Consider the following 12,245-nt stretch of genomic DNA (forward strand, 5'->3'; position numbering starts at 1 on the left):
TCGGCCCCTTCACCCAAGAGAGCCTCTGTCGCGACATCATCTTGCATTGTATTGCCAGACGGAGCGTTGCCCTGCAACACGAGGGGTTAAAACACTGTGACCCCCACATGACCTTGAGAAACACCCCCTATTTTGCGTAACGCATTCGCTGTCCACTTGCCGTTCTTTTAATTCATTGGCCATAATTCCCAGTTGTTGTTTTTAACCTCCTCCACAATAGCCATTTTGCTCTTAATGACAGCAGTTTGCAACGTTAAACCGCAACATCCATTTTCAAAGATTTGTCACTACTATTCCTCCGTGGTTGGCGCGTTCAAGAGTAGTTGAAAAGTGCACGCCGGGTTTGGAGTTTTAAATAGAAGTCCAAACGATCTGTATCGGCAGGCCTCTACTGACAAAATGGACTTCTATCACCGCCAATGGCTGACCACGAGTTAAAGAAGGCGCGTAACGGTCAACAAAGATGGAGTAAAACGCTGCCTTTGCCAATGGGCTCCTTGATTACTTTTTAATGATTTCTGGTGCCCAAGACAAATGGCCGTGTTAAATGAGTAGAATTAGACAAGGGAGCGCATTTACTGGAGGAAAAGGAAAAACCACTGCATTGTTTACACCATTCACTGGTGTTGGACCACTAGGAATTGATGTTTTCTCACTGGCACATTTAATACTTTCAAAATGACGAAATCTAACATTTGCTCAATGTTACACAATGGGCGTGAGAGCCTCCACTGATGGATGCCAAAGCAATATTGATTTGGATCGGCACCAAGTGCTAAATCCTCAAGGGTCCTCCATGTGTCTTCATTTAGTCATTAAAATCAACATGTTGGTTGGAGGCAATGTAAAAGTGTAGGAAAATATCCACAATGCCATATTGTCATTGTGACCGTTCCGAACCGCCGCCTTTCGTTGGGGAAATGTGCCCGGTTCGGGACGGAAAAATATTTCGATTTGTAACGTTTCGGAAGTCATCTGTCCGTGCGTCCCACCCAGCGTATCGTCTCGTTCTCCCTGCAGAGCACGGTGGTGGTGGAAAAGTCCATCCAGGATCTGATGAATCTCATGCAAGACTTGAGCGCCTACTCCAATCAGTTCCTCGAGATGGTTTGTGACAAGCTCAAGGAGTACAAGCAGATCTGCAACACGGCCTACAGGTAACGCATCCAAATCGTTTTCTTACCTTGCGTGCAAGCAGCAACGTGCTCTGCGTCCCTAGGGTAATCGTTCAGTGCGAGGACAAGCTGACCATCATCAGCGCTTCCTGGTCCAAAGACGAAGACATCAGTCGATTACTCCAGTCCCTCCCCAACTGGGCCAACATGGCCCAGCCCAGACAGGCGCGACAGAAACGAGAGGACGAGGAGGACTTCACCCGGTACGCCGTCAAAGACGTTCGCGCCGCCGTCTGTTCTTCTTTGATCCTCGAAGACACGCGTGGAATAACGGGAAATTCTCCAACAACCAGCGCGGCCTTTGCTAAGGAATCGGAGGTCCTGACGGGCAACCTGGGCGACAAACTCATCCCACCCAACGAAATCCTACGCGACGTCAGCGACCTGAAGTCCTTGGCCAACCTCCACGAGAGCATGGAGTGGCTGGCCGGCCGCCTCAAGGCTTTCTTCGCCGGCCTGCCTCAGGGCGCCGGTGAGTAGCGAGCCGCCTCATCTCTTTCGCACGTCATTAATTCTATTCCCCTCGTTATTAACCGAGCGACGAGTCCCGGAAGGGGGCAGGCTTGGGTTGGCAGGCAAATGTCACTGTTGAGAGGTGGTGATATTCTTCTTTGGAGGAAGTCACACTTGTGAAATCTGTGCGCCGCACACTCGAGATTTGTCAGTTGGAGTCACCTGCGGTAGCGAAAAGAGCCTCAGGCTGCGATGCCTGTTGCTCGCTGATAGCGCCGACTTCACTACTCTGGCGCTCTCGTTTCTTATTTTTACACTCGTGGCCACGGTAAGCCCCTGTAACAGTTGGAACCATCGCCAATTCGAATTTTGTGAACTCCATTTACACTTTTCGAATCTGCCAAGTCACTCCTGATTCAAATGTATCAAACGTCAATGGCAGCCAATAACTTACAGATGGGTAGCAGGTGTCGTTACCGTTGCCTAAACGCCGCCGCTAATCCCAACTCCGGATTTGTGTGTCGTCGGTTTATCGTGGTTATTCACAAATGCAAATTAGGTTAGAACACAGGTGTCAAAGTGGCGGCGCGGGGGCCAAATCTGGCCCGCCGCAGCATTTTGTGTGGCCCGGGAAAGTAAATCATGAGTACCGACTTTCTGTTTTAGGATCAAATTAAAATGAAGAGTATAGATGTAGATTAAATTTCCTAATTTTCCCCCTTTTAAATTGATAATTTTAATCCATATTTTCTTTGTTTTTAGTTCAAAAATCATTTTATAAAATAAAATAAATAAATATATATATATATATATATATATATATATATATGTGTATATATATGTGTATATATATATATATATATGTATATATATATATGTATATATATGTATATAAAAAGCTAAAATAAACATTGTTTTAGATCTATAAAAAACTGAATATTCAGGGATTTTAATCCAGTTCTTTTAATCCATTTATAAAAAAAGAATCTAAATATCATATCTAAAATGGTCCGGCCCACATGAAATCGAGTTGACGTTAAAGCGGCCCGCGAACCAACCCGAGTCTGACACCCTTGGGTTAGAACTTTATTTCATCCCGTATTCGGGAAATTTCTTGGTTGCAGTAGCAAGACAGACACAAGACACACAAGACAATGTAGACCTAGGTAATAAAAAAACTAGAGCCACACACAGGAAGTCCACAAGGTGGGGACTTACTGCAGACTGAGACTGAGGTTACCGCGTTTAAGTGCGCACGCTCGGTTGTGTCTTTCCTATTAAATCCAATTTTGGATTTGTGGCTTTTCTTGCGGTATAATCTTAACGCGTTCGCCGTTTCACTTCCTTTTCCTTGATAAGGATTCAATAAAAGTGCGAGGGACGACAAGACAAAGTAATTGTCTTTAATTCCAGTCAGCGAGTGTGTGTATTGCGTCTGCGTGGGTAGGCGAGAGGGTACTTACTTATCATGCCAGGACAGCCTGAGCATTGTTCATTATTTAGTGTTTGCTGAGCTGATGAAGGACCACGTGGGTGTGTGTTGAGTCGCTGTGTGTGTGTGAGGGGACAAGGCTAGCGCGGAGGAGAAAGGGACCCCACCTTATCTCATCCCAACTGCCCCTCACGTCCATGCCTCTCCAAATTGGATTTTATATTACAGGCGCAGTCAGGTATGAACAACTCCTTTTGCTTTTCTTCTTTTTTTACTTTTTCCCCTTCATTCCTTATTTTCCCTCGTCATCAACTTGACAGCTTTTCTTGTTTTCTTTGAGAGTGGCGACGGCGTCCATGGATGTCCCGTGCAGCCATTTCGGCCAATGAGTGAACTGGGCTTAAGAATTTGACCATTTTTGACAGTTTCTTTCCATTTTGATTTCTTCATTGGCTGATTCTGTTTGTCTTCCTGCATCTCAGTGGGCGCAGTGGTGAATAACATTAGCTGCGCCCCCGCCAATCTACCTGGCGGCGTTATTTGACAACAATCATCGTCTTTGGGGGAATAACCTGGATTATGTACTTTTCTCTCTGCCCCTTAAAAAGCGAGCGCTCGGACTCGAATCCCATCACTATTCAGAACGCAGACTTGTGAGCAACAGGAGACGATGGTGTTGTTTGTAGCATCTTTTCCTTCATACTCGCACTTTTTTTTTAATCCCCCAGCATGTGAAGACATTCCCCACCTCATACTTTCTCACCTTCTCAGTGCAGGTCGCTCAGATACTGCTCTCCTTCTACCAGGGGCAGCAAAATAATTAATAAGTCTCCCCCATTTCTCGCTTACTTTCTTGAACGTCCGTCGCTCATGAATGATTCATGCCGCCTGCCGGCCCTGCGGCGCGCTCTTCTTCGTTGCTTTTCCTCCGCCTTCCAAAAAAAAGGATGTTTGCCGGCAAACCACATCTGCTTGGACAGATACGTGTCATCATCGCTCGCCGCAGAAACGAGGAGGAAAAGTGCAGAGCAATGAGCCTTTTTTTGGCCCATCTGTCCTCACTAATGGCAGCCCCCGTGCTGCGGCGCCCTCGCGTCATCAAAGCTGCGTAGGAAGCCGTAAACCTGCACGTTTGCATTATCTCGAGGCGTTCAAGGTGACGTCCCAATGTTCCCAGGGCTTCCAATCGGTCAGTTTCTTCATCTGTTAATGATCTGATAAGTCGACCATGGGGAGTATCCACCTAAATTCAATCACGGAAAGTCAATTAACATCCTTCCCTGGAGAAATCACAGTGCACCGTCTCTTGTTGTTGGCACGGAGGAGAGGAGATTGATATCAAAATGGCAACGGGAGGCAAGGAGATATCTCCACTTGGCTGGAGAAACCAATACACTGGGCCGGTTTACTCGTTGACAGCGACAGTCGCGTGGATTTTGTCATCCGTCTGCCCTGAACTGAAATACGTTTTTCGCGACTAGACGTTGATTGCTGTCAGCTATTGAGTAAAACCAACAGGTTCTTTGATAGCAGGGGTCTCCAAACTGGTCCTCAAGGGCCGCTGTGGGTCCTGGTTTTGGTTCGAACCGGTCAAGCACAAGCAGTTTAAGACAGGGGTGTCAAACTGAGTTTGGTTGGCGGGCCACATTCATGCCAACTAGATCTCATGTGTGCCGGACACATTTATTTTATGCCATAAAAAGGTAACTAAATGGCCGCCATTGATAGCGCTAGACGTCTGATCCGTTTTGACTGGAACCGGTCAAAATGGATCGGATGTTTAGCACCCCTAAAGGCACTAAAAGATGAACATCCACAGCCAGTTTAATTGGATCTCTATTATTGTCGGGGATTTTTTGTCACTTCCTTGTCATTTTAAGGCATTTAAAGGTAATTTCTTGTAAATTTTCTTTTGATTTGGTTTCTTGTTTCTTTCTTGGTTCCTGCTGATTTATTGCCATTTCTCAGTTACTTCATGTTGGTTTTAAGGCATTTGAAGGGTTCTTGTTAACTCATCGGCCGTTTGGACTGCAAGGGGCAAAAGAACGAATGTGACTGCGGATAAGAAATTGAACAAAGTGCAATAGTGCATGCACTTACTCAACGAACTCACAAAGTTTGGGTTTTACAGCACTCCTGTCGAAAAAAAATAATAGCATTTTGAATGATCTACAAAGACAGGCACCATTGGTTTAACTAATCCGGTACCATATTTTCTCGCATATAAGCCGTATTTATAACGTTAAAAAATGATGACTGAATTAAGGATATGGCTTATATGCCCCAGACTCACACCATTGCTATACTCTTTCACCAGTAGATGTTAGCAAATGAACATTTACTATTTGTTGGTTATTTTCTGTTTTGCAGTAAGAAAACAACCATTACTGGATGAATTACTAACTTCGTAATGATATTGACCCTAATAATGTGCTTTTGATTTATACAGTATCTCAGAAATACCACATGCCATGATTTTTCTTAAGATTTTCCCTTCAAAGTAACACATTTGTACTCACTATTAAATTCATGAATATGTAGGTTCAAATTGTGAATCAAGGGGCGGCTTATACGCGAAAAATTGTAAAATTCAACAATTTTATGGCAATTTTAAGGGGGGGCGGCTTGTATTCGAGAAAATACGGTATCTGCTAAAACAAGCAGCACCTGACTGCAATCACCTGAGTACAGATTAGTGAAAATGTGTCATCTTGTTTGATTGGAATGAAATCCTGCAGCCACTGCGGCCCTATGTGGAATCATTTGAAGACCCCTGTTTTAATACGAAACCAATGACACTAATAGGAAAGCCTTTATCTTTTGAACCCTCCAACGTGTTTGCCTTGGTGATTGGAAAGGACGGTGCCACACTATCTTCTTATCAGGGGGGGGTAACTCTAATGGGGTTTGGGTGTTCACCAGTTCAAACAAAAGGCGCGGACAATGCGGAAGGTCTCGTCCGCCGAGGAACTCTGCAATTATGTCGATAAGACTTTCGGCAAACATGCCGGGAATGGAGATGATGCACGCACGGGAGAAATGGAGTTCTATTTGGCGTTCGCATACTTATGCTGACGCCCGTGAAATGGGGGAATAGTCGTCAAAGAGTTGCACGGGTGTACCTGACCATCATCTTTTGCTCTTCTCGCTGCCGTGGGAGGTGCGAAGGCACGAGCGGAGGTGCGTCGTTGCCGGCTGGCATTCACGTGTGACCTTCGCAAAGGCGCTAAGAGTAGCGGGGGAGTTGGCCGCGCGACTGCGGCAACATCGATCGCCGACCTCTGCATTCTCCGGCTCACCGGTCACCCTTCATACTCGCGCTGCCTCGCCTCATTGACCTAATACACTTATATATGAGTGACGGGGCCAATTTCTCTCCCCCTTTCCCCCCCGTTCGCCAATTTACGAGCATTGATCTACACGGGCCTGAATTTATACACGCGGATCATGCTTCTAAGCTTTCGGCACTCGCCTCCACACGTAGGTCTTTTGTGCGGCGAACGCCGCAGTGCGCCGACGCTGCTGTTTCAGCAGCGGCGGGAGCGGCCGGTGGAAGTACAAAGACGAGCTGAAGGGCGAGCCGAGAAGTCGAGCTATTCCTTGACCTGACTTTCGCCGCCGCCGCAGGTTTGCCTCCGTGCTCGTCCGAAAGCCTGGCGATGGGCGACGGCGAGCGCAGCCGGGAGCAGATCCTGCAGACCCTGGCTGACCTGGGCAGGGGCTTCCTGGACATTGCCAACCGCTGTCTGCTCGCTTTGCACCTGGAAGTCAGGTACAAAAAAAAGTGTAATCACGTCACAATGATCGGCCGTCGTTCATAATTGTCTGTAACATGTTGAAAAATCTAGTCATTATCGCCCCAAAAAACAGCTTGCTAAAAATACCTTCAAATTACATTTATTTTGAAAAATAAACATTCAACTTTTACTTTGGAGAAGGTATGTTTAAAAAAAATCGGGAAAAACTGATTATACTTTTCTTCCTACCAAAAAAAAAGGACTTCTGACAAATTCATTAAAAAAACATTTTGAAAATATTTACAGTATGATGAAAAAATGGCTAATTCATATTGGATACATTGCCATTTAACCTCATCATTTTATACTTTGGAGAAGGTATTATGTTTAAACATTCTGTAAAAACTGATCATATTTTTCTTCCTACCAAAAAAAAAGTACTTCTGACAAATTCATTAAAAATAAAACATTTTGAATATATTAACAGTGTGGTGAAAGAATGGCTAATTCTAAAATGATGAGGTAGTAGCTTTATCGTATATAGCAATATATCCAATATGTGTCATTCTAAATTAATAATATTTTCTCCCAATTTGAATCAAGTTTACCAAACTACAACAGTGTAGTAAAACAAAGTGCGGGCAAAGAACCAGATCTCCATTTTCTTCCCTTCTTGTAGTTGTCGCCAATTATGGTCGGATACAGTGTAGGTGTTTTCAATCTCTTATATTATCCAAGTTAATTTACCACACCATAACCCTTCTCCCCCCTGCAAGCCCTTAATAGCCCCATCAACCCACTTCTTGCAACTTATGCAATGTTGTTTATGCTTTTGAGTCAGGAATAGGAGGAGGTGGGGGGCTGGGGGGTTTCTCCCCGAGGCGTACGTCGTGCATTACGCTCCACTCCATTGGCTCCCCTCATCTACAGAATTTCCCTCGATAGTTGTACCAGTTAAATGAACCTGTGAAGAAGAAAGCGCTCGCAGGGTGGGAAGTGAACGGCGGTCACTTGGGGAGGGGCGCAACGTCGTTTTACGATCTATTGAAAACTTATGCATTCGTTCTGTTTATTTCTATAGCGAAATCTGTTGTTTTTCTTGACTCTATTCAGCAGCCAAAAATATTCCGGCAAGAAAAGCGACCCGTCAGGCCGCGTTCCGAAGCCACGGCTCGTTCACTGGAGTCGAAGCCGATCAAACGACGAATTACGCGGCGTTCGCTAAGCCCAGAGCTTAATTTTGTACGCCGTTTCTCTGCAATTAAAGCTTTTTTTCATCGGCCGGCGAGCTAGAAAAATGGAGCTTTTGTGTTTTAAAGGCTGTGGGCTGTGTTTACACGGAACCTCGGAGCGCGCCGTGTTTCACCTCCTAATCATATTTTGCCGCTGAACGGCACCCAGCTGTGATAAGTGCTGTAAATACTGTAATTGCCTCTCAAATATGAGGCGGATTGACTCTTAAATAAAGGCATTTTTTTCCTTCAGGGTGCACTGCTTCCACTACTTGATCCCACTGACCAAAGAGGGCAACTACGCCATCGTGGCCAATGTGGAGAGCATGGACTACGACCCGCTGGTGGTCAAACTCAACAAGGACATCTCGGCCATCGAGGAGGCCATGGGGGCCGCTCTTCAGCAGCACAAGTTCCAGTATATCTTTGAAGGTAAACCCGAGGGATGCCAACCTGCCCGAGCGTCCTGGCGTGATATACTATATTGTACATTAATACCTTGACAATTGAGTGCCCCGACATACGAGCAATTTGAGATACGAGTAAAATTTTGAGCAAATATGTATCTTGAGATACGAGACAAATTTTGATATACGAGCACACAGCGGACACGAGAGGCTGCTCATAAGAACATCATGGGCACTGACTTTCTGGTCGCAACTCCCTTGTGTAATGTCCCTTTTTCCCGTTAGCCAGTGCAGAATGGCGGAGGAGCTTGCTCGATAATACGAGCGGAGTATATACTACTTCTCGCTGGCAAGTGGTCGTGCGTTATCCTATTGTGAGGACATTTATGGGCATTATTTTGGGATTATTTTGAAGGGAAGACAAAAGCAAACAACCCTCCATAGGTTGCATCTGAAAGTCAGGGTGGAGGCGGAGCAAATAGAGCCAACCCGGGAGAAGAGAGGTATCAAAATTTAAAACAAAATTAGAATTAAGTTTAGTGTAAGGTTAGATGAAACTTATTTTGAGTGTGTCTGCATCGTAATATAAGTTCATTTAAATTTGTTAATGTTATGTTTTGAGGGCGTTGCCGTGGAAATAGTCCCCCCACCCCCTCACTGTGTCCATCTAATTTTAGTACTATTAAACACATTTTAGTACTATTAAACCACTAGTTATTTGTTACTTTGTTAATAGATGGCAAATTAGAACAAATCCAATATCCTGATTTTGGTGTTTTTTCAGAACAAATTAATTTGTTTTTAGTTCATTCCTATGGGAAACGTTCATTTAAGTTACGAGTAAATCGATATACGAGCTCACTCCCGGAACGCATTAAGCTTGTATCTCAAGGTACCACTGTACTATTATTACATATAAGTGAAGTGACAGTCACGTGCGCTTCTGCCCCCCAGGCCTGGGCCACCTGATCTCCTGCATCCTCATCAACGGCGCCCAATACTTCAAGAGGATCAGCGAGTCCGGCATCAAGAAGATGTGCCGGAACATCTTCGTGCTCCAGCAGAACCTCACTAACATCACCATGTCGCGGGAGGCCGACCTTGACTTTGCTAGGTATTCTTGTTTTTTTTTTCCAAACAAAAACAAAACAATTACAACAATCTGAAGTTTGGTCAGCGCGCAAGAAAGACCATTGATTAGGGCATTTTTTTCTCTCTCCTTTATCAACTTTGATTACGACAGCCAACGCCCCCCAACGTCTACCCGCCTCACGGGTCGCCCTGATTGCGGGGCGCAGAGGCGTTGATTGGGAATCGGCATTGTTTACACTTGGCTGGACACACAAAAGCACTCTTTTTCTAGGCTCGCCGCGCAGCATGAAAATGAAGGACGTGTCACTCGTTCCCCGCCATTGACGTAAAACCGCTTCGAATCGAGACGTCTATAGCCGACGTGGAATGTGAAACGCGATCATTCGCCGCCAGCTTTCTTTCACGAGAGGCAGTAGATGCTCTATGTCAGGGGTCGGGAACCTTTTTGACGAAGAGAGCCACAAACAATTCATATTTTCAAATGTTATTCCTTGTGAGCCATACTACGAATTTAAAAGTCAAAATACATACATGTAAACGAGTGCCTTTTCATTTTTTTTTTGTAACTTCACCACTTTTAAAGTGGAAAAAGTGCATTCCAGAAGAGTCTACTGCAAAAAAATGAAGATTTAAGCAAAAAAAATGAAGATTAAAGCAGTTCTAAATGTAATATCTCAGTTCTGTCAACAGTGATTTCCAAATTTTAGCTCACAGGTTAGCAAAGAGCCAGATGTACCCATCAAAAGAGCCACATGTGGCACCCGAGCCATAGGTTCCCTACCCCTGCTCTATGTGTACCTCGTACGTGCGGCTGTGTGTTAAGCAAAAGGCTGTTTTTTTTTTTGGCATTCGGGGAATGAGGGTGGCAGTCAGAGTGAGGGAGAAAACTGGACAAGGGCACAGTAATAAGCATTGATCTGAGTTAAAACTGAGCAGAAGCCCAGCAGCCAGCACTGCAGAACGCATAGGGACTGAACTCACAAAATTCACAATGACGCACACGCACGGGACCCCAAGTGGGAGATGGTGAAACATTGCCTCCATGTGTGTCATTTGGAAACTACAAGCTCTTTTTTTTTTTTTTGCATCGTCTTGTCCACAAGAAGTTAAAAGTGAATGTGCGTTGCCTGGCAACAAGCCGTCCTATACTCCGCGGCTTATTTAAGTCCCCCCAACATATGCCCGCGCCTTTTAAGAGCAATATAATTAGCGGTTGCTTCACACATCTGAAAGTTATTTTAAGCCTTGGCAACTGTTCTCGATTATTCAAATGAGTTTGTGTTTCTTGAGCTCGCTCGGGGTGTCGAAATGCACCGTAGCAACTCATTACAGGCTGCTTTAAATGACGTTTGATTCCCGCTAGGTTAGGTCACACGCACGAGGAAACGTAATCAGAGTAGTAGTAAAAGTTTGTTATTTTGTGACGAGACTAAAAAGACGTCTTTCACCCGTGACGTGAACAAAAATCCCTTCCTTTTCAGTATCGTATAACCACAAAAACAACGTCTGTGACTCTCTTTACTGAGACACATTTACAGTGTTCTACCTTATAAATACATTGAATAATAACACGTGATATACTATACTGTACTAGTACAATAAGTGAAGTGACAGTCATTGTTTTTTTGCAAAGGACAAAATAATATATGCCTGTGAGTATTTTTGTATCAACAGTCTACATGATGTGCCCATGTGAAGGTACGCCTAAATCCATTACACGTTTGCCGTGACCCCATTTCTATATTTTTACCTGCAAAATTCAGAAGTTGAATCCCCCGTGCGCATGCGAGCTTTAACATTCATTCCACGCAGATCAAATTAGGCATGCGTACCCTGTTTTCCGCTTTTGTCTGGGCCTTCAAAATTTTCTGCGCAGTGAACCGTGTCGGCCTCCCAGCTCCACTAAAACCCGTGTGACGAGAAGGCCCGACCTGTCGGCGTCAGGGAAGGACTGCGCTGGCGCACGTGCGACGAACAAGCCAAAGCGGCGTGTCGTGGCTCTGGTGGAGAGCGCGGGGTAATAAGTACAGCTGACAGGCGTGTCAGAAGCTAGTAGGGTGTCAACAGATAAAACTGTTTGCGTTTAGGGGCCTCGGCTGCGGCGCACTGTCACTTCCACCACCGCCCGCCTCCCCTCCCGTCACCCATTTCTTTTTGTCTCTCTTCTTATCTTCACGCTCATTCTCACCGTTTCCCTGTCGGCGCGTCTCTCTGTTTGCAACTCCACGCCCCTGTGACAGTTTTTTTTTCTCGAAAAAGAAGCTGCAAGTTCTTCTCGTCGAAGGTTTCTTTGGGTTTAGTCTTACTGACTATTTTGGTTCCCCGGATATTTGGCGGCGGTCGGACGTCGTGGTCTCGGCTGATGGAGAGGATGACGGCTAACTAATTTGTGACGGGGAAACTTGCTGACGGAAGCAGCTCGTAATGGCCGAACACACACACACTCATTCATTACTCCGGCTGAAAATGAAATGTGATCACTCGCTTCTTTCTCACGCACAAGCTATGCGGCGTCCGCGCATCCCGTATTGACTTAATAATCAGTGTGGGGGTTGTTTAATTAGAATGTTTATAAATGACACCTCAGGGACACACAAGCAGCTGCCTTGCGCATCGCAAATAATCAACAGACCGACATGTGGATGTGTGTATTACCAATAATGTTCACTGTGACTATTATTACAAATATTAGACAATCTCAAAAGCTCAGAAAACAG

The 12,245-nt window shown here is 45.1% G+C and overlaps 1 protein-coding gene across 2 annotated transcripts in view; it reads left to right on the forward strand.

Annotated features, from left to right (window-relative positions):
• exoc4 (exocyst complex component 4) overlaps positions 1-12,245 on the forward strand; it is a 59,996-nt gene that overhangs the window by 46,440 nt on the left and 1,311 nt on the right. For both annotated transcript variants that reach the window (XM_077593853.1, XM_077593854.1), the window contains exons 13-18: positions 1,021-1,157; positions 1,220-1,378; positions 1,469-1,647; positions 6,688-6,832; positions 8,283-8,461; positions 9,391-9,550. In XM_077593853.1, coding sequence (XP_077449979.1) covers positions 1,021-1,157; positions 1,220-1,378; positions 1,469-1,647; positions 6,688-6,832; positions 8,283-8,461; positions 9,391-9,550 — 959 coding nt within the window. The remainder of the gene's footprint in view (positions 1-1,020; positions 1,158-1,219; positions 1,379-1,468; positions 1,648-6,687; positions 6,833-8,282; positions 8,462-9,390; positions 9,551-12,245) is intronic.

Source organism: Stigmatopora argus, chromosome 23 (assembly GCF_051989625.1).
Source record: "Stigmatopora argus isolate UIUO_Sarg chromosome 23, RoL_Sarg_1.0, whole genome shotgun sequence".
Lineage (NCBI taxonomy): Eukaryota > Metazoa > Chordata > Actinopteri > Syngnathiformes > Syngnathidae > Stigmatopora > Stigmatopora argus.